The sequence below is a fragment of the Hippopotamus amphibius genome, chromosome 6 (assembly GCF_030028045.1).
Source record: "Hippopotamus amphibius kiboko isolate mHipAmp2 chromosome 6, mHipAmp2.hap2, whole genome shotgun sequence".
Classification (NCBI taxonomy): Eukaryota; Metazoa; Chordata; class Mammalia; order Artiodactyla; family Hippopotamidae; genus Hippopotamus; species Hippopotamus amphibius.
The window spans coordinates 125,944,235-125,967,147 of NC_080191.1; the positions used below are offsets into that span (position 1 = coordinate 125,944,235).

At 37.0% G+C, this 22,913-nt stretch overlaps 1 protein-coding gene across 1 annotated transcript in view; it reads right to left on the reverse strand.

Moving 5' to 3' along the window:
• Positions 1–22,913, reverse strand: part of LOC130854962 (phospholipid scramblase 2-like) — a 51,855-nt gene that overhangs the window by 23,233 nt on the left and 5,709 nt on the right. Inside the window, exons 3-4 of the mRNA XM_057737793.1 lie at positions 15,146–15,450; positions 13,808–13,850 (exon numbers count right to left, since the gene is read on the reverse strand). Coding sequence (XP_057593776.1) covers positions 13,808–13,850; positions 15,146–15,450 — 348 coding nt within the window. The remainder of the gene's footprint in view (positions 1–13,807; positions 13,851–15,145; positions 15,451–22,913) is intronic.

The following is a 22,913-nucleotide window of genomic DNA, read 5'->3' on the forward strand; positions in this document are numbered from 1 at the left end:
AACTATACTGAATTTGTTTATTAGTTCTAACAGTTTATTGGAGCAGTCTTTAAAGTTTTCCATATAATAGTCACCTGCAAATAGAATTTTACTTCTTCTTTGTAATTTGGATGCCTTTTATTTCCTTTTATTGCCAATTGCTCTCTTGTGGACTTCAATTGAATAAAAGTGGCTAGAGGGGGCATTCTTTTTTTCTTCTTGATGTTAGATGAAAACCTTTCAGATTTTCAGTGTTGAATATAATGTTAACTGTGGGCTTGTTATATGTGGTCTTTACTATGTTGAGGTACATTCCTTCTTAACCACTGCGCCACCTAGGAAGCCCGAGGTACATTCCTTCTATAGCCAGTCTTTTGAGAGTTTTTATCATGAATGTATGTTAAATGCTTTGGGGCATCTTTTCAGAAGATCATATGATTATCATCCCTCATTTTATTAAGTGGTATATCACATGGCTTGATTTGCAGATTTGACTATCCTTGCATCATTGGAATAAAACCTACTAGACCATGTGTATGATTCTTTGAATGTATTGTTGGATTCCATTAGCTTATATTTGTCGACAATTTTTTCATCAAAGTTTTTCAGGGATATTGGACTATAATTTTCTCTTCTTGTACTGTCCTTATCTGGTTTTGGTATTACAGTAATTCCATCTTTGTAAAAAGAGATTGGAAGTGGTATCTCTTCTTCTATTGTTTGGAAGAGTTTGAGAAGGATGAATATTTTTAAAATTAATTTTTATTGGATTATAGTTGATTTTCAATGTTGTATTAGTTTCTGCTGTACAGCAGAGTGAATCAGCTACACATATACATATATCCACTCTTTTTTTAGGTTCTTTTCCTATATAGGTCATTACAGAGTATTGAGTAGAGTTTGCTCTGCTATACAGTAGTTTCCTATTAGTTATCTATTTTATATACAGTAGTGAATATATGTCAATCCCAGTCTTGTAGTTTATCCCTCCCACCCCCCCTTCCCTGTTGGTAACCATAAGTTTGTTTTCTACATCTGGGACTCTATTTCTGTTTTGTAAATAAGTTCATTTGTACCATTTTTTTAGATTCCACATGTAAGCAATATGATATGCTATTTGTCTTTCTCTGTCTGACTTAATTCACTCAGTATGACAATCTCTAGGTCCATCCATGTTGCTATAAATGACATTATCTTGTTCTCTTTTATGGCTGAGTAATATTCCATTGTATAGATGTACCACATCTTCTTTATACATTTCTCTGTTGATGGACATTTAGATTGCTTCCATGTCCTGGCTTTTGTAAATAGTGCTGCAATGAACATTGGGGTTCATGTATTTTTTTGAACTATGGTTTTCTCTGAGTATATGCCCAGGAGTGGGATTGGTGGGTCATATGGTAGCTCCATTTTTAGTTTTTAAGGAACCGCCAAACTGTTTTCCATAGTGGCTGTACCAATTTACATTCCCAGCAACAGTGTAGAAGGGTTCCCTTTTCTCTACACGCTCTCCAGCATTTATTATTTGTAGATTTCCTGATGATGGCCATTCTGACCAGTATGAGATGATACCTCATTGTAGTTTGGATTTGCATTTCTCTAATAATTAGTGATGTTGAGCATGTTTTCCTGTTCTTTTTGGCCATCTGTATGTCTTCTTTGGAGAAATGTCTATTTAGATCTTCTGCCCATTTTTAATTGTGTTATTTGCTTTTTGATACTGAGCTGCAGGAGCTGTTTGCATATTTCAGAGATTAATCCCTTGTTAGTTGCTTTTTTGAAAATATTTTCTCCCATTCTCAGGGTTGTTTTTTTTGTTTTGTTTATGATTTCTTTGCTGTACAAAAGCTTTTAAGTTTAATTAGGTCATTTATTTATTTTTATTTTTATTTTCATTACTCTAGGAGGTGGATCACAAAAGATCTTGTTGTGATTTATGTCAAAGAGTGCTCTGCCTATGTTTTGCTCTAAGAGTTTTATAGTGTCTGGCCTTACATTTAGGTCTTCCATCCATTTTGAGTTTATTTTTGTGTACGGTGTTAGGGGGTGTTCTAATTTCATTCTTTTACATGTAGCTGTCCAGTTTTTCCAGCACCACTTTTTAAAAAAAAAAAATTTTAAGCTCTTTATTGGAATATAATTGCTTTATACTGCTGTGCCAGTTTTTGAGGTATACCAAAATGAATCAGCTGTATTTATACACATATCCCCACCCTTCTGCGACTCCCTCCCACCCTCCCTATCCTGGACCTCTGTCATCACCCATCATCGAGTTTGTCTCCTTATGTTATGCAGGAACTTCCCACGAGCTATCTATTTTACATTTGGTGGTGTATATATGTCAAAGTTACTCTCTCACTTCATCCCAGCATCCCCATTGTCTCCCCCCGCCAACCCTGTGTCCTCAAGTCTCTTCTCTACATCTGCATCTTTATTCTTGCCCTGTCACTGGGGTCATCAGTACCATTATAGATATATTTTTTAGATTCCATATATATGAGTTAGCATATGGTATTTGTTTTTCTCTTTCTGACTTACTTCGCTCTGTATGACAGACTCTAGGTCTGTCCACCTCATTACAAATAACTCAATTTCATTCTTTCTTATGGCTAATATTCCATTGTATATATGTGCCACATCTTCTTTATCCATTCATTTGTTGATGGGCATTTAGGTTGCTTCCACATCCTGGCTATTGTAAACAGTGCTGCAATGAACATTATGGTACATGTTTCTTTTTGGATTATGGTTTTCCAGCACCACTTATTGAAGAGACTCTCTTTTCTTTGTTGTATATTATTGCCTCCTTTGTCATAGATTAGGTGACCATAGGTGCGTGAGTTCATCCCTGGGCTTTCTATCCTATTCCATTGATCTATATTTCTGTTTTTGTGCCAGTACCACACTGCTTTGATTACTGTAAGTTTGTAGGGTAGTCTGAAGTCAGGGAGCCTGATTCCTCCAATTCCATTTTTCTTTCTCAAGATTGCTTTGGCTATTCAAGGTTTTTGTGTTTCCATACAAATTGTAAGATTTTTTGTTCTAAATCTGTGAAAAATGCCACTGGTAATTGATAGGGTTTGCATTGAATCTGTAGATTGCCTTGGGTAGTATGGTCATTTTCACAATATTGAGTCTTTCAATCCAAGAACATGGTATATCTCTCCATCTGTTTGTTTCATCTTTGATTTCTTTCATCAGTACCTTATAGTTTTCTGATTATAGGTCTTTTGCCTCCTTAGCTAGGTTTTTTATTCCCAGGTATTTTATTCTTTGTGATGTGATAGTAAATGTGATTTTTTAAAATTTATCTTTCTGATATTTCATTGTTAATGTATAGGAATGCAAGAGATTTCTGTGTGTTAATTTTGTACCCTGCAACTTGACCAAATTAATTGATGAGCTCTAGTAGTTTTCTGATAGCATCTTTAGGATTTTCTATGTATAATATCACTGCAAACAGTGACAATTTTAGTTCTTTTCCAGTTTGTTTTCCTTTTATTTCTCTGATTGCTGTAGCTAGGACTTCCATAACTATGTTGAATAAAAGTGGCAAGAGTGGACATCCTTGTCTTATTCTTGATCTTAGAGAAAATGCTTTGTTTTTCATCATTGAGAATGATGTTTGCTGTCGGCTTGTTGTATATTGCCTTTATTATATTGAGGTAGGTTCCCTCTATGCTCATTTTCTGGAGAGTTTTTATCATAGATGGGTATTGAATTTTGTCAAAAGCTTTTTCTGCATCTATTGAGATGATCATATGTTTTTTATTCTTCAGTTTGTCAATATGGTGTATCATGTTGATTGATTTGTGTATATTGAATTATCTTTTTATCCTTGGGATAAATCCTACATGATCATGTTGTATGATCCTTTTAATGTGTTGTTAGATTTGGTTTGCTACTATTTTGTTGAGGATTTTTGCATCTATGTTCATCAATGATACTATCCTGTAATTTTCTTTTTTTGTGATATCTTTGTCTGGTTTTGGTATCAGGGTGATGTTGGCTTTGTATACTGAGCTTTGGAGTATTCCTTCCTCTGCAATTTTTCGGAGGAGTTTGAAAAGGAGAGGTGTTAGCGCTTCTCTAAATGTTTGATAGAATTCACCTGTGAAGCCCTCTGATCCTGGACTTTTGTTTGTTGGAATATTTTTAATCACAGTTTCAATTTTATTACTTGTGATTGATCTGTTCATATTTTCTATTTCTCCCTTGTTCAGACTTGGAAGGTTGTACCATTCTACGAATTTGTCCATTTCTTCTAGGTTGTCCATTTTATTGGCATGTAGTTGCTTGTAGCAGTCTCTTATGATTCTTTGTATTTATGTAGTGTCAGTTGTTACTTCTTTCTTATTTATAATTTTATTGATTTGAGTCCTCTCTCTTTTTTTCTTGATGAGTCTGGTCAAAGGTTTATCCATTTTATTTTCGCAAAGAACCAGCTTTTAGTTTGGTATTGTTTTCTTGATCTCTACTTCACTGATTTTTGCTCTGATCTGTATGATTTCTTTACTTTTACTAAATTTGGGTTTTGTTTGTCCTTCTTTGTCTAGTTGCTTTAGGTGTAACATTAAGTTGTTTATTTAAGATTTCTCTTGTTTCCTGAGGCAAGCTTGTATCACTATAAACTTTGCTCTTAGAACTGCTTTTGCTGCATCCCATAGGTTTTGAGTCATGTTTTTGTTTTCGTCTCTCAGTATTTTTTGATTTCTTCTTTGATTTCTTCAGTGATCCACTCATTATTTAGTAACATATTGTTTAGCCTCTACATGTTGTTTGTTTTGCAGTTTTTTCCCTGTAATTGATTTCTAATCTTACAGCACTGTGGTTGGTAAAGATACTTGTTGTGATTTCAGTTTTATTAAATTTACCAAGGCTTGCATTGTGGCCCAGCATGTGATCTATCCCGGAGAATTTTCCATGTGCACTTGAAAAGAATGTGTATTCTGCTGTTTTCAGCTGGAGTGTTCTATAAATTTCACTTAAGGCCGTATGGTCTAATGTGTCATTTAAGGCCTGTGTTTCTTTATTGATTATCTGTCTGGATGATCCATTCATTGATGTAAGTGGGGTGTTAAAGTCCCTCACTATTATTGTGCTATAGTCGATTTCTCCTCTTATGGCCGTTAGCATTCATCTTATATATTGAGATGCTCCTATGTTGGTTGCATATATATTTATAATTGTTATATCTTGTTCTTGAATTGATCCTTTGATTATTATGTAGTGTCCTTCTCTGTGTCTTGTAACAGTCTTTATTTTAAAGTCTATTTTTTTCTGATATAAGCTTTGCTACTCCAGCTGTCTTTTGATTTCCATTTGCATGGAATATCGTTTTCCATCTCCTTACTTTCAGTCTGTATGTCTCTCTAGAGCTGAATGGGGTCTCTTGTAGACAACAGATACATGGGTCTTGTTTTGTATCCGTTCAACCAATGTATGTCTTTTGGTTGGAGAATTTAATCCATTTACATTTAAGGAAAGTATCAATACAGATGTTCTTATTGCCATTTTGTTAATTATTTTGGATTTGTTTTGTAGGTGTTTTTTTTCTTCCTCTTTTGTTCTCTTCTCTTGTGTTTCTGCCTAGAGGAGTTCCTTTAGCATTTGTTGTAAAGCTGGTTTTGTCATGCTGAATTCTCTTAGCTTTTGCTTGTCTGTAAAGCTTTTGATTTCTTCGTCGAATCTGAATGAGAGCCTTCCTGGGTAGAATATTCTTGGTTGTAGGTTTTTCCCTTTCATCACTTTGAATGTATGCTGCCACTCCCTTCTGGTCTGCAGAGTTTCTGGTGAAAAATCTACTAATAACCTTATGGGGATTCCCTTGTATGTTATTTGTTGCTTTTCCCTTGTTGCTTTGAATATTTTTTTCTTTGTACTTAATTTTTGTTAGTTTTATTAATATGTGTCTCTGTCTGTTCCTCCTTGGGTTTATTTTGTATGGGACTCTCTGCACTTCCTAGACCTGGGTGCCTATTTCCTATCCCACATTAGGGAAGTTTTTGACTATAATCTCTTCAGATATTTTCTCAGGTCCTTTCTCTTTTTCTTCTTCTTCTTCTGGGACCCTTATAATTTGAATGTTGGTGTGTTTAATGTTGTCCCAGATGTTTTTGAGACTCCCCTCATTTATTTTCATTCTTTTTTCTTTATTCTGTTCCACAGCACAGATTTCCACCATTCTTTTTGCCAGGTCGCTTATCTGTTCTTTTGCCTCAGTTATTCTGCTATTGATTCTTTCTAGTGTATTTTTCATTTCAGTTATTGTTTCGTTCATGGCTGTTTGTTTGTTCTTTAGTTCTTCTAGGTCTCTGTTAAAGTTTTCTTGTATCTTCTTGATCTCTGCCTTTATTTTTTTCCTGAGGTCTTGGATCATCTGAACTATCATTACTCTGAATTCTTTTTCATATAGATTGCTTATCTCCTCTTCATTTAGTTCCTGTAGGTTTTTATCTTGCTGCTTTATCTGCAACATATTTCTTTGTTGTCTCATTTTGTCTTACTGTATTTCCGGTCTCCTTTCTGCAGGCTGCAGGATCATAGTTCCTCTTGCTTCTGGTGTCTGCCCCCCTGGTGGGTGAGGGTGGTCCAGAGGCTTGTGCCATTATCCCCTTGATGGGGGTTTGATTGGTGTTGTAGTGATCACAGCTGCCCTAGATATTGAGTGGGGCCTCCCCTTTGCTCTGTGGTTTTCAGTGCTCTGTCAGGGGCAGGGTCTGCTCCCCACTTGTTGGAGTAGAGGCCCCCAGATCTGTTTCTTAGCTGTGATTCTGATCTGTGGTGTGAGGTAGGTGGGATTGGAGCACTCCCACTAGGAGAAAATCCACTGAGTATTCCTTTTCTGAAGCAGTTCACCTGTAAATATGCTCTGTTGTGTCCCCTTTCACCCACTGTGTGGGCTCACAAAGTATATTGTTGTTGGCACTGCTCTCAGTCTAACCGTAACTGTGTGTAGCTGGCAGTTGGCCCTGGTGACTCTCATGCATTGTTTTCACACAGCCACTGGTACAGGTCCACCGAGGTCAGGTCCTAGGATTGCATTAGTCACACAGTAGTTGTACACCTATAGGGGCTAAGGAGGCAGCTTGGACTCTGATCTCACGCAACCCCTGCATGTATGTGCCCACAGAGCCCACAGCCACTAAAGCCAGACCTGTCTCAGCTGCAAGAGCACTTGTTCTTTTGGATGTTTCGTAGGCACAGAATTTAGGAGGCCGTCAGCGGAGGTGTAACTCCTCAGTTTGCACAGCTGTGAGGAGAGATTTCAACTCTTCTTCTTTAGTCACACAGCCCGTGGGGCTCCTCTGTGGTTTCAGCCACTTCTCTGGGCAGATTTCCTAGTGGGAAGAGTTATTTGCACCCTCCTGGGACACTGGGGCAGGTCCCAGGACATACTGGTGGATTTCCTAGTAGTGAGAGCTATCTGTACCCTCCCAGGACATCATGGGCAGGTCCTAGGGCCCATGGGTGGAATTCCTAGTGGCTGGATCTGTCCGTGCCCTTCCAGGTTAGCAGGGGCAGGTTCTGGGCTTGCTGCCAGAATTCCTAGTGGCCAGAGCTGTCCGTGTCCTTCTGGGTCAGTGGGGGTGGGTCCTGTGGCCCACTGGTGGATTTTCTAGTCGGGATACCTCTCTGCACCCTTCTTGGTCAGCAAGGGCAGGTCCTGGGGCCCGCTGTAGAATTGCTAGTGGCTGGAGCTGCCCACACACTTCTGGCATCTGCCTGCTGGTCTGGAAGAGGTGGCCAGTGCCAGCCTCTGAAGCCCAAGATGGCGGTGGTGACTTGCACCCACCCCTTGAGCTCCTGTAGGCAGTATCCTGTTGCCTGGGAGTGCTCACAGGGATAGAAGTTCTTATGGTGATCCTGCTCCTCTCCTCGTTTGCCCAATAATGGTGCCTTGCCTCTCTGGCAGGCCCAGGTTTCTTTCTAGTACACCCTCAGTTGCCACGGCCCAACCTCTTCAGGCTGTTTTGACACCTAACCCTGGTCCTCTCTCAGGACTGAGCTTCGGAGTCTGAGTGCCTGATCCCCACCCTCACCAAGAGAGGAGTATCTCAGGTGGGGGTGCACAGGGTGGCAGTGCCGACCCTCTGTGCACATTCCTTTCTGCTTTGCCTTCCACAAATTGATTGCTGCTCTCCCCTCTTAGGCTCTGAATCTCCCTGTCCACCCGGTCTAATTTCTCTGCTGGTGAGGAACCTTCCCAAGGTGAGGGAACCTTTCCTCCTTCACAGCTTCCTCCCTGGGGCACAGGCCCTGTCCTCATTGGTTCTTTTTCTTTTTCCTTTTGTCCTACCAATTATGAGGAGGATTTCTTTCTTTTTGGGCATCTGAGGTCTTCTGTCGGCACTCAGTAGCTGTTCTGTGTGAACTGTTCCACTTGTAGATATATTTTTAATATTTCTGTGGAGGGAGGTAAACTCTGCCTCCTACTCCTCCACCATCTTGGTCCTGACTCCTCAGAATCCAGTATTTGTTATCGATGGTTTTTCAGCCATTTGTTATGATTTCAGCTGTGTGTACTTAGGAAAGGAGGTGAGCTCCAGATCCTCCTACTCTGCCATCTTGTCTCCTCCCTAGAGACTATCTTCTAAAAAACAAATCTGTGGCCCCAACTCTCCTCATTAAACAAAATTAAGACATGTAAGACAAGTCTAAAAATGAGAAATGAAATAAGCATAGTTTTTAATTAACATTGAATATGTAAGAAAAAGATGTATATAAATTTTTGGTATAAATTCAAATATACTTTAAAAAGTTAACTTTTTAAAAAATAATGCATTTGGGGGAATGTCAGCTAATTTTCTAAAGGAACTAGTACCAATACTGTACTGGATAAAAGTCAGTCAATGTAGCTAGTTTATAAGAACAGGAGCAATTTGCCTTTTACTTAGTTGTGTGGTGGCAGGCAACAAGCTTTGACTATGCCCAAACATGCTGAAATCTAATGTCATCACATTGTATTACAGTGGTAATATAAGTTTGCTTCCTCCCTTCCTGCATTGTCTGTGAATTTCTGAGAGACAGGACCACATTTTAGTTACCATCAGAACCGCCTTCTTGGTCAGGATCTGCCAAGAAGCCTCTTTCATGAAGCAGAAAGTGGGTTTGGCCGACATCTTAGCAAGCCTGAGGACCACGGTATGGGCTGAGATGTGTGGGCAAGCTTGTGGGCCTGAATGCCAGCCTGCAGAACCTCTCCTGAGAGAGGGAGTCGGAGGAGGATCTGGAGCTCACCTCCTTTCATGAGTACACCAATCACAACAAACAGCTGAAAAACCATTGATAAAAAATACCGGCGCTGGTTGGTCCTTGGGCCGAGTGACTCCCTCACTCTGCTACAGTGCCAACAGCCAGGCTTATTGTTCCCAGGTTGCATATTAGGGGCTCATTCTCTCGATAAACTAAATTGATACAGAGAAAATAATTACACACACTGACATGTGGGGGACCACACCCATACCTTAAACCCACAGGGTAGCTGATGACATCTTTCTGAGAAGGATGAATGTTAATTCATCTTTAAATGTTTGGTATAAGTCAGTATTGAAGCCATCTGGTCATGAACTTTTGTTTGTTGAGGGGTTATCCATTACAGATTCAATATCCTTACTAGTAACTGGTCTACTGAAATTTGCTACTTCTTCATGATTCATTCTTGGTTTGTTGGATGTTTCTAGGAATGTATCTGTTTAGGTAGTCCAATTTGTTGGCATGTAATTGTTCATAGTTGTCTCTTATGATCCTTTGTATTTCTGTGGTGTCAGTTGTAACATATTTTCTTTCCATTTTTATTTATTTGAGTCACTTTTTTTTTTGTAAGTGTAGCTGTTTGCCTATTTTGTTTATGTTTTCAAAAAACCAGCTTATAGTTCTCTTGATAGTTTCTATTGTCTTTTTAGTCTCTATTTCATTTATTTTTGCTCTGAGCTTTCTCCTCCTATTTTTTTTCTTCTACTTGTTTCATCTTAGTTCTTTTTCTAATTCTTTTATCTTAGTTTGTTCTTTTTCTAATTCTTTGATATGTAAAGTCAGGTTGTTTATTTGAGATCTTTCTTATCTTTTAATGTTGTGTTTGTCAATACAAACTGCCCTCTTATAACTGCTTTTCCTCCATCACATAATTTTGGTATGTTGTATTTCTGTTTTTATTTGTCTCATGATATTTTCTGAGTTCTCTTCTGATTTCTTCTTTGACCCTTTCTTCAATTTTCCACTCATTTGTGAAGTTCCTAGTTTTCTTCTTGTACTTGATTTCTAACTTCGGACTATTATGTTTGAAAAAAAAATGCTTTGTGTGATTTCAGTTTTCTTAGATTTATTAAGGCTTGTTTTGTAATATAATATATGATGTATCCTGAAAATATTCCTTTTGCACTTAAGAAAAATGTGTATTCTGCTTCTTTTGGATGGAATGTTCTATAAGTGTCTTTTAAGTCCACCTGGTCTAAAGTGTTAAGTCCAGTGTTTCCTTATTGATTTCCTGTCTGGATGATCTATCTGTTGATGAAAGATAGGTATTGAAGTCCCCTACTATTATTTGATTGTTGTTTATTTCTCTCTTTATGTCTGTTAATATCTGCTTTATATATACAGGGGCTCCTATGTTGGGTGCACAAATATTTACAAATTTATATCCTCTCAGTGGATTGTCACTAATGGCATTATTGCCTCCTATTACAGTCCTTGTCTTAATGTCTATTTTGTCTTATATGAGTATAGCTATTCCAACTTTTTTGGTTAAAATTTTCTTGGAATATTTTTCCCATCCCTTGACTTTCACTTGTGTGTGTTCTTTAAGCTGAAGTGTGTTTCTTGTGCCAACATGTAGTTGGATCATGTTTTTTAAAATCCATTCAGCCACTCTTTTTTTTCTTTTTTTTTTTGAGAATTTAGATCATTTAAAGTAATTACTGATAGTTATGGATTTAATATTGTCATTTTCTTAATTGTTTTCTTGCTGTTTTGTAATTACTTTGTTCCTCTCTTCTATTTGATCTTCATTTGTGCTTTTATAATTTTTGTAGTAATATTCTTATATTCCTTTCTTTTTATCTTTTGTGTATCTATTATATATGTTTGTTTCGTGGTCACCATTAGAGTTACATAAAACACCTTATAACAGTTCCCTTGAGTTGAAAAGAACTGGAGTTTAAACAAATCCTAGAGATGCACATTTTTACTCTCTCCGTTGACCATGTTTTATATATTTGATACAACAATTTACATCTTTTGTCCCTTTCCTCTTTCTTGGATCCGTATAATATGAACATTAGTGCACTTGATGTTGCTTAAATGCCTTAAGCTATCTTCACTCTTCTTCATTTTTCTTTTTTGATCCTTTATTTGAATGAATTCCACTGCCTGCCTGTCTTCAGATTTGCTGATCCACTTTTCTGCTTCATCTATTTTGCTGTTGAACCCCTTTTGAAATTTCCACTTCATTTCCTTTATTCTTCAGCTCTGTATCTATGTTTGGTACTTTCTTATATTTCTCTACCTTGTTTAAATTCTCACTTGATTATTCTCCTAACCATGGTGAGCATCTTTATAATCATTGTATTGAATTATTTTATCAGGTAAATCACTTATCTCCACTTAATGTCTTCTTCTGAGTTTTTATCTTGTTCTTTTGTTTGTAATATATTCCTCTTTTTCTTTACTTTCTTGACTCCCCATGTTGATTTCTATGCATTAAATAAAACACTCACCTCTCTCAGTCTTGAGTGGCCTTTTCTAGGAGGTGAAACTTCTTGTTCAACCCCGTCCTAGCTCTTGGTTGTCTCAAACTTTTGTGATTGTATAAGCAGCCTTCTTTATTCTTAGTGGTTAACAGTGGTTGAGGGTGTGCTAAGATCTGTCAGTGTCCTAAAGAAGAGGATTTCAGTCAACACCTAGATGAAGGCTGATTGGAAGCTGGACTTTCAGGCTATAGCTTTTGTAAAGTATACAAATATATATTTTTCAGGAGAAGACTGAGAGATGGATATTTCTCTCTTTTCCTATGCACTGAGCCATGGTGTTGGGGTGGGTAGCCAGTTAAGATTATTTGTTTCTTTGTTACCATCCTGCTGAACCCATGGAAACAAGCCCTGCTGGCTCCCAGAGGCAAGGCTATCAAGGTATTTGTCCTGTGGGTGGCAGCCAAAAAAGCTGGGGATGCCAGATGTGTATAAACTCCTTTTTGAAGATATCAGTGACCTCAGAGTGTAAAGTAGGTAAGTAGTTTCCACTGGCCTCCATGGTCTCCGAAGAGTATTGTAGTAGGTCCCTACATGTGTGTTAAATTAGAACCTGCACCCAAATATAAAATTTTTTAAAGGTGTTTTTTTATTTAACCAAATAGCATACTTGCACAGAAAGATGGTGCTTGTTTCAGTCTGTTGCCTATGTACTGGGCCTGGAGGGATTAGCTATGATGACTCAAATGAGACCCTAAAAAGTGTCTCTGAGCTCTCTGTAGCATTGTGGGTCTCATGGATGTAGGTCCCATTGGCTTTCAAAGTTAGAGGTTTTGGTGGCCCCATTTCTCTGGTAGAAATATTGAAAGTTGGGGCACCAAGTGTGAGGTCAAACCCTTCATTCCTCAGTAAGAAGCTGGGAGATGTGAGTTCCCTTTTGGTCTGTGTTCTTATTCCAGGAGTAGGGTTTATGGCAAGACAGTGTGTCATAGCGTCTCCTACCCATTTCAGTGTTTTATTTTACTTTTTTTCCACTTAGTCAATGTGTAGAGTCATTCCGCTAGTTTCTGAATTTCTGTCAGAGGGGATTGTTCTGTAGGTAGCTATAGATTCATTGTGTTCATGGGAGGAGGTGAGTTCAGGAGCCTGTTCTGACACTATCTTGAACTGGTCCATTATAAGTAATTTAAATGTAATAGGTGATAAGTGTATATTTTAACCAAATCCATTACTCTGCTAGTAAAATTCAGGTTCTAAATCTACTACTGGAAAGGAACTGTCCAGAGATATAAAGATGGAATTACAGATATATTCTACAACTAGAAGTTTTCACTAAATTCCTTATTTCTGGAAGCAAGACACTCTGGTTCATTAATCTACGCAGGTTCTCTTTCCCCTGGCAACAGTCCTGAAGCATCTAGTGGCTTCCTAAGTTTATTCTTGCACATGGAAAGCACTGAAAACACCTGGTAGAGTCAAAGGAGTCATTTAGCACAAGCAGGAGTGCTCTTCTAGGAAGCCAGGCTGCTGGGCCTGCTGGTCAGCACACTCCAACATTGCAGTGTCCCTTCATCTGACCTGGTAATTCACAGTCCATGGAACAGAGCCCATGGAACACAGATTTTATAGGGTTCATCTGAGCTCCTAGGAGAAACCGTGAGCAGGAATATGATTTTCCAAAACATCCCCATCCAAATTAAAAAAGTTCACTCTCTTTGGAAATGCACTAAGGTAACTGTTAGTTCATGGTAATAAGTTAACATGAACCATTGCTGGTGGCTCTGTGCCAATGTCAAGGTTCAGAAACTGGAGAGAAAATAGCTGACGTTATAGAAGTCAGGTAAAGAGACAGATTCCCTGAAGAGATGTCTGGAGAGAAGAGGGAACAAAAATAAATTTTGATTATTTTCTTTCTAAGAGTCCTTATCATGAGGACAGATACCCATAGGAATAGTATTTTACCACTTGACTCCTAATTTCAAGAAATGAGCTAATGATAATCCTCATCAATTCATTCTCATGAAGAGAGACATTTGTAAATAACCATCACTAAAAGTGTTATGCTTGTGGTTGTTGATATGCCTTTATCTATGTGAATGTCCCCTCTTTCTAAAACAAATGTAAGCAATACAATGAATACATACCTTCTGTAAGTTCAATTTGCTGATGAACCTGGACTTGATCTAGCTATTAGAGTAAACAAAAAAATTAAGCTATAAGCATGCATATAAATGATTATCAATATTTATCAATATTGTAAATATTTAATAATGGTTTATATTACTTATCAGTATAAAACTAAAAAGTAATATAAACTATTTATATATACTTATAAATGAAAAAATACCTATTGAATGTGTTCACTATTAATGTGGGCAGATTCAAGTGGAATAAAATGCCTTACACTAAAACCCCTTTAAAAATAAAAACACACTGATCTTTTAGAATGAGTTTAGGAAATATGAAGACCATTTTATCCATTTAAAGAGATTTTTTAGTACAAAGCTCAAAATTTTTCTTTTTAAGTGTATATGATTTCTAGTAGGTGATAACTTCCTCTACATATTTTGTGAGTCTTTGATTTAAAAAAAAACTTTATTTCTTGGAGAATATATGAACTAATAAAGTTATTATAATATATGATGCCCAAGTGCATTTTGGGATATAAAATTAGTACAGACAGTGCAAGAGACACAGCTCATTTTTTGAAAATGGTTGTGATGTCACAGGTTTATTTTTGTATAGTTTGGACACATAGAACTTCCCATTCTGCTTTACCTATGAGATTTCTAACATCAAACAAATGTAAAACATCACATTGCTGAGATAGGCTATCATGTAGTACATTAAAATGTAGGACGTGTTTTCCCTTTATGGTTGCATTTATAAAATTGGGTCTTCAAAACAATAAAAGCAACATAATGTGTAATTTTATTAATTATAATTAAAAGTTGTGTCATATATTCAAAAGTTAAGTCATATTTTGTTACCACTTGTTGAAACTGAGCACTAAGCTTTACTTGATGTTTGTTTCTAACTGCTAGGAAATTATTCAGTGTTGGGATTAAAGGGCACAGGATCCAGAACCAAGGTTCCAGAACTAAAAAGCCATTCCCACTTCCTGTGCATTTTGATGCTGAGCAAATTATGTAACTTTCTCTAGGCCTCAGTTTCCTCTTTGAGAAGATGGTGATAAGTATAGCACATATATATCACAGAGTTTCTAACAGATTAAATGTGTTAATATATGCATGCTATTTAGGAACAAAGCCTGGAAAATAGTGCTTAGTAAAGGTTTGTTATTGGTTATTATTGCAGATTCTATTCAAGATCATAGGACACACAATTTCCTAAGGCAGTTGTGTTTGCTTTACTAGTAAAACTTGTCTAGAATTAGAGTAATTTGTTAGCAAGAAAATGTCGTTAAGTAAACTGGAAACACAGTTTTACTTTTTAAGAGTCTTTTATGTATTTGAAGTTACCTGATTTAAATGTTCCAACCCTGGTGGACAGTCTGATGAAAGTGTTAGTTCTGGAATCCATAGTAGTCTTGCAGGCACACTTGGCTGAAGAGACACTGGCTGGTATTGGACAGGAATGCCAACTAGGCCAGCTCCTGTATCGCCAGCTGGTAGGATTAGATATTCAGTCTGGGTTCCAGGGTAACTAGGCTGGGGATCAGGATATTCAGCCTGGGTTTCAGGTTTGCTATCCTGGACGTGATTTTCAGCCTGGGTTTCACTATTGCCAGCTTGGGGGGCAGGACAGCCATTATATCCTGGAGATGCTAAAATATGAACAAGTGAGATTATTTGTAACTGCACAGAAAAGTGAAAATATCAATTCTTTTAGTTATCTACAAACTAAAAATTTCTGCTTAGACATCCTTTTTCTATGGAGCTTAAGGTTTGTGTTTTTATCTTTCAATAGTTTTTCAGTAAAATATCTGTTGTTTCATATCCACTTCTATTTTGAGGGTTTTGGACTGTATATAAAGTTGGTCTACATCCTTACACTTATTCTTTAAAATTCAGATGAAAATATGCTTGAAACCTAAGAAAGTGAAAAAAAAAAAAAATCAACAGTGTCACATACATGTTCTGGAATGCCTTCATGGAAATGAGATATGGCATTGGGTAGAGGGCCCACAATAAAGGTGTTAAGTCAGCATTTCAAGAACCAAATGACCCTGCAAAAAATGATAATTCTGGAATTCTTACAAATGGAACTTCCCATATGTATAGATCTGGCACTGGTTTTGCCTGCTTAAGGAATATTTGTCAAGGTCTAGAGATGTTTTTGTTGTTCCAAATGCAGAAGAGAGTGATATAGTTGATAGAGGCCAGAAATGCTGTTAAATATCCCAAAGTGCTCAGAACAGCACCCCGAAATAAAGAATTATCCATTCCCAAATATTACAGTGTTGCTATTAAGAACCTTGGTATAGAGGTAAAGGTATGTCAGTTCCACCTAGTACTGTCCAGATACTCTTCTGGGTTAACAACTTGCCTGGGGTTTTAATCCATGGTTTATCCCTTTCCTAAGATCCTGTCATCAAAAAAAAAGTTGACTATGACACTTAAGTTACAAATTAAATTTCACAATTTTGTACCCTCAGCTCTCTAGAAAATACAATTTGAAAACAAAAGAATATGAAAAGTTTAAGAGGCAAAATTGCCTTAAGTTTTAAACATAGTATGGGAAGAATTTAGTAAGTGTATACTCTGTATTCCATGAAAATTTGTAAACAGTGAAGCTTCATAAGCTTATATGTACAGTACACAGAATAGCAATTCCATAAAAATGTAATACAATTTGAAAGGACTGTGTCTCAAAATATTTTAACAGCAGAGGCTATGAAAAATTTAATACTAAGAATATAAATTATAAAATGTATTTATAAATACATTTAAATGGAAGATAGATGACAAAACACATACCTCATTAAAGAGTAAGTCTGAAAAGACTTTTTCAGAGGGTGATCAATGGCGGAGAAAGAGGACATAGCTCGCCTCTCACCACAAACACATCAAAAATACATCTACATGTGGAACAATTCTCATGGAAAACTAACTGGAAACTGGTAGAAAGACTCCTGTACAACCAAGGCTGTAACAAAGATACACATGTAATCAGGAGAATGTGAAGAAGAGTGATTGGATCAGGACTGTGCCCCTGGGAGGTTAGTCAGAGGAAAAGGGAGAACACATGGGTGGACACTTGCCCTGTGGAGTGAACAGGTTGAGCCACAGACTGGGTGTCCTAGTTCTGGGGGTCCTATGTGTGGGAAGCAGGCCTCCTTGGCTACTTGGAGAAATGCTGGAGCAGATAGAAAGGGTAGAGAAGTTTAGACTTCACTCACAAGGAGTGTGTAGGTGCTGGCTCGCCCTGAGGAAGGGTGAACAGTGGTATGCCCTAGTGGCTGCCACCTCACCACACTCTCCAGTCTGAGGCAAGTGAACACCCCAGCCTCACTCACTCCACACCACAGCTTGGCACAAGATCTTGGGTGGGCAGGACTAGGGGAAATACTTGACCTGGGGATAGAGACTACCTGGGTCCCCAGATGATAGCTCAGGTGGGATGGTGGCAGCCACTGTGTTTACTCGAGTGGTGCCCCAGAAGCAGCCCAGACTTCTGGTGGCAGCTGCAATTCCCGTGACCTTCACATTGTGTGTCTCAGCCTTAGCTGAGCAAACACTACAACCTAGCCCACTCTATGCAACAGTGCAGGTCTAGATCAGGGTGGGGGGAGCAAAGCCAGGGAAAAAGCCACTGTGGGCTTTATCTGAGCCACAGGTGCCTAAACAGGCAGAGCACTGAACCTCTGTCAGCACATGAGTCCTACTTGCTCCACCAGTCCCCACCTTTAGAGCAAAGAACCTGGTGCAAGGAGAAGGAAAAACACACACATAAAGAGAACAAAGCCAGCTTGAGCCTGACCATCAGGGCTATTGCTCCAGCAACATGGTAGCAGACCTCACCACTGACAGGGTGGTGATGGCCAATGAGCAAAGAGAAAGTTCTGCTTCATAGCCTGCTCAGGCTCTAGCTCCTTTATCACCAGCCACACCCCCTACCAAGGTGATAACTGCCAGCACACACTGAGGAAACATGTGACTGGTGTTCATCATATCCAGCCCTCCCATCTGCAGAGGGACACTCTCATACAAGAACACCCTTTCAAGACCACAATAGGCAACTGTTTCATCTAAGTTAACAGAGACAGAGAAAGTTAAGAAAAATGAAAGACAGAGGAACTACTCTCAATTGAAAGAGCAAAAGTAAACCCATGGAAAATAAGTAATAAAACAGAAGTAATTTACCAAATAAAATTTCAGAACATTGTTAATAAATATGCTAACTGATTTAGGGGAGAGAATTGACCTAAATACAGATCATCCTAACTAGGAATTAGAAAATATAAAATCCCCAATCAAAACTAATTCAATATATAAAATGAAAAAAACACTCTAGAAGCAATGAGTAGCAAACTAAATGAAACAGAGATGCATAAGTTATCTGGAAGGTAAAATAATGGAAGTCATTCAGTCAGCACAGCAGACAGAAAGACAAATGAAAAAAATGAACACAACATATGAGATGTCTGAGATAACATTAAATGTGCCAACATTTGCATTATAGGGGTTGCAGGATAAGAGAGAAAGAAGGGTATCAAAAATGTCTCTGAAGAAATTATAGCTGAAACTTCCCAAACCTAAAGAAGAAAACAGGTATTCAGATATAGGAAGCAAAGAGGGTCCCCAATAAGATGACCCACACAAAGACATATCAAATTAAAATGCCAAAAGTTAAATATAAAGAGGGAATTCTAAAGGCAGCAAAAGAAAAAAAAAAAAAAAGAGTCATATACAAGGAAATCCCCATAAGGTATTCAGTTGATTTCTCTGCAGAAACTTTGAAGGCCAGAAGAGAGTGGAATGATATTCAGAGTGCTGAAAGGGAAAATCCTGCAACCTAGGATACTCTACTCAGCAAGATTACCATTTAGAATAAAGAGATAACTTCTCAGACAAGCAAAAACTAGAAGAATTCAGCAATAATAAGTCTACCCTAAAAGAGATGTCAAAGGGTCTACTCTAAATGGAAAATAAGTAAGAGTCTATAGAAAAGGGTAAATTCCACTAGGAAAGGCAGTGTTACAATAAGGATAGAAAATAACTTAAATAAGCCAGTAGGCAGATTTAAAAGACAAAACATTGTAAAAGTAACTAGAACTACAATAAACAGTTAAGGGATATGCCTGAAAATGTAAAATATGACATCAAAAACACAAAATGTGATGGATAGGAGTAAAAAAAAAATGTAGATTTTTAAAATGTGTGTGAATTATAATGCCTACCAGTTTAAATCAAGTAGATACAAGTATAGGTCAATATATATGAACCCAATGGTAACCACAAATCAAAAACCTACAGTAGATTTGCAAAAACCCAAAGGAAAGTAGCCCAAGCATATTACTAAAAAGAAAATCATCAAACCACAACTTGAGAAAAAGAAGAGGAAGAAGAGGAATTAGAAGAGGAGGAGGAGGAGGAAGAAGGAGAGGAAGAAGGAGAGGAAGAAGGAGAGGAAGAAGGAGAGGAAGAAGGAGAGGAAGAAGGAGAGGAAGAAGGAGAGGAAGAAGAAGAAGTGAATAGAGAACTACAAAAACAATTGGAAAACAAGTGATAAAATCACAATAAGTACATATCTACCAATAATTACTTTAAATGTCAATAGACTAAATACTCCTATCAAAATACATAGGGTGGCTGATTGGATTAAAAAACAAGACCCTTCCCTTCAATATGCTCCCTACAGGACACTCACTCCAGGGGTAAATACACACAGAGACTGAAACTGAGTGGATGGAAGGTGTTATTTCTTGCCAACAAAAATGATAGGAAAGTGGGGGGAGCAATACTCATATAAGACAAAGTGGACTTTAAAACAAAGCCTATAACAAAAGACAAAGAAGGGCATTATATAATGATAAAGGGGTCAATACAAGAAGAGGATATTAGACTCATTAACATATATGTATCCAGTACAGGAACACCTAAATATATAAAGCAAATACTAACAGACATAAAGAGAGAAATGGACTATAATACAACAATAGTAGGGGATTTTAACACCCCACTGACATCGATGGACAGATCATCCAGACAGAAAATCAACAGGGGTCTTAAATGACAAAATAGCCAGTTGGATTTAATAGATATCTACAGTACCTTTACATGAAAAACCAGCAGAAAACACATTATTTTCAAGTGCACATGGAATGTTCTCCAATATAGATCACATAGTAGGCCACAAAATATGCCTCAACAGATTTAAGAGGATAGAAATTATATCAAGCATTTTTTCTGACCAGAACAGTATGATATGTTAAATCAACTACAGAAGGAAAAATGTGAAAAGAACAAACACGTGGAGACTAAACAACTAAAAAGCCAATGGATCTAAAAAGCTACAAAAAGCCAGTGGATCAATTATGAAATCAAAGAGGAAATCAGAAAATATTTTGAGACAAATGAAACTGAAAACACAACTTTCCAAAATCTCTGAGATGCAGCAAAAGCAGTTTTAAGAGTGAAGTTTATAGCGATACAGGCCTTCCTCAAGAAACAAACAAAATCTCAAATAAACAACCTATCCTACCACCTAAAAGAATTAGAAAAAGAATAACAGACAAAGCTCAAAGTCAGCAGAAGGAAGGAAATAGTAAAGATCAGAGAGGAGGTAAATAAAATAGAGTTTAAAAAATAGAAAAGATCCATGAAATCAAGAGCTGTTTTTTGAAAAAGTAAATAAAATTGATAAATCTTTACCCAAGTTTCACTAAGAAGAAAAAAGGACCCAAATAAACTAAGAAATGAAAGAGGAAAAATAACAACCAATACCATATAGATAAAAAAATCATAAGAGAATACTATGAACAACAAATTGGAACCTAGAAAAAATGGACAAATTTCTTGAAACATACAGCCTGCCAACACTAAATAAAGAATAAAAATTGACAATTTGAATAGCTCAATGACAAGAAGTCCTTGAATTTGTAGTTTAAAAAAACTAAAAAAACTAATATATTGAATTTGTAGGTAAAAAAAAAACAAAAACTCCCAGAAAACTAATGTCCAGGACTGGACAGCTTCACAGGGGGTAATTCTATCAAACATATAAAAAAGAACCAATACATGTCTTTCTCAAACCATTCCAAAAAGTTGAAGAGGAGGGAACACTCCCAAATTCATTCTATGAGTCCACCATTACCCTGATATGAAAGATACTAGAGACACTATAAAAAAAAGAAAATTACAGGTCAATATCTTTGATGAATACAGATGTAAAAATCCTCAACAAAATATTAGCAAACCAAATCCAACAGTATATGAAAAGAATCATACCCCATGATCGAGTTGGATTTATTCTAGGGTCACAAGGATGGTTCAACATTTGCAAATCAATCAATGTGATATACCATATGAACAAAAGGAAGAATAAAAATTACATGATCATCTCAATAGACACAGAAAAGGCATTTAAGAAAATTCAACATCCATTCATTATAAAAACTCTCATCAAAGTGGATATAGTAGTAACATATCTCAATATAATAACAGCCATTTATAACAAACTACAGACATTATACAAAAGGGTGAAAAGTCGAGAGCCTTCCTTCTAAATTCATGAACAAGACTAGGATGTGCACACTCCCTGCTTTTATTTAACATAGTATTGGAAGTCCCAGCCACAGGAGTCAGACAAGAAAAAGAAATAAAAGGTATCCAAATTGGAAGGGAAGAGGTAAAACTGTCACTATTTGCAGATGATGCAATACTTTATATAGAAAATTTTGAAGTCTTTACCTAAAAACTGTTGAAACTAATAAATGAATTAGGCAAGGTTGCAGGATATAGGATTCATATACACAAATCTGTTGCATTTCTACACACTAATGAAATTTCAGAAATAGAAAGTTAAAATCCTCTTTAAGATCACACCCAAAAGAATAAAATACCTAGGAACAAACTAAACAAAGGAGCCAAAAGACCTATAGTCTGAAAACGATAAAACACTGATGAAGGAAACTGAAGATGATACAAAGAAATGGAAAGATATCCTGTGAGCTTGGATTGAAGAATTAATATTGTAAAAAGGCTATACTACCCAAAGCAATCTACAGATTTAATGCAATCCCTATCAAAATACCCACGACATTTTTCACAGTGGAACAAATAATTGTAAAATTTATATAGAACCACAAAAGACCCTGAATTCCAAAGGCAATTTTGAAAAAGAAGAACAAAGCTTGTGGTATAACCATTTCAGACATCAGACTGTACTACAAAGCTACAGTAGTCAAAACACATGGTACTAGCACAAAAACAGTCACATAGATTGATGGAACAGAATTAAGAGCCCCCAAATAAACCCACATATCTATGGTCAATCTACAACAAAGGAGTAAAGAATATACAATGGAGAAAAGACAGTGTCTTCAACAAGAGGTACTGGGAAAACTAGATAGCAACATGTAAAACCATGAGATTAGAATATTCCTTCACATAACATATAAAAATAAACTCAAAATGGTTTAAAGACCTAAGTGTAAGAACGGACGCCATAAAACTCTTAGAAGAGAATGTTGGCAGAACACTCTTTGACAGAAATTGAAAAAATACATTTTTGGATCAGTTTCCTAAGGCAAAAGAAAGAAAAGCAAAAATAAGCAAATGGGACTTAATTAAACTTAAAAGCTTTTGCACAGCAAAAGAAACCATCAAGGAAACGAAAAGACAACCTACAGAAAGGGTGAAAATATTTTCAAATGATGTGACTGACAAGGGGTTAATATCCAGAATATCAAATAGCTCATACAACTCAATATCAAAAACCAAACAACCAAATCAAAAAGTGGGCAGAAGGTCTGAATAGCTGTTTTTCTAAAGAAGACATATGGATGGCTGACAGGCACATGAAAAAGTGCTCAACATTGTTAATTATTAGAAAAATGTAAATCAAAAGAAAAATGAGGTAACACCTCACACCTATCATAATGGCTATCATCAAAAAGTCTACTAACAACGAATGTTGGAAGGGATGTGGAGAGAAGGGAACCCTTGTACAGTGCTGGTGGGAATGTAAATTCAGGCATTCACAATGGAAAACAGTATGGCGGTTCTCAAAAATACTAAAAATAGAACTACCATATGATCCAGCAATCCCACTCCCAGGCACTCC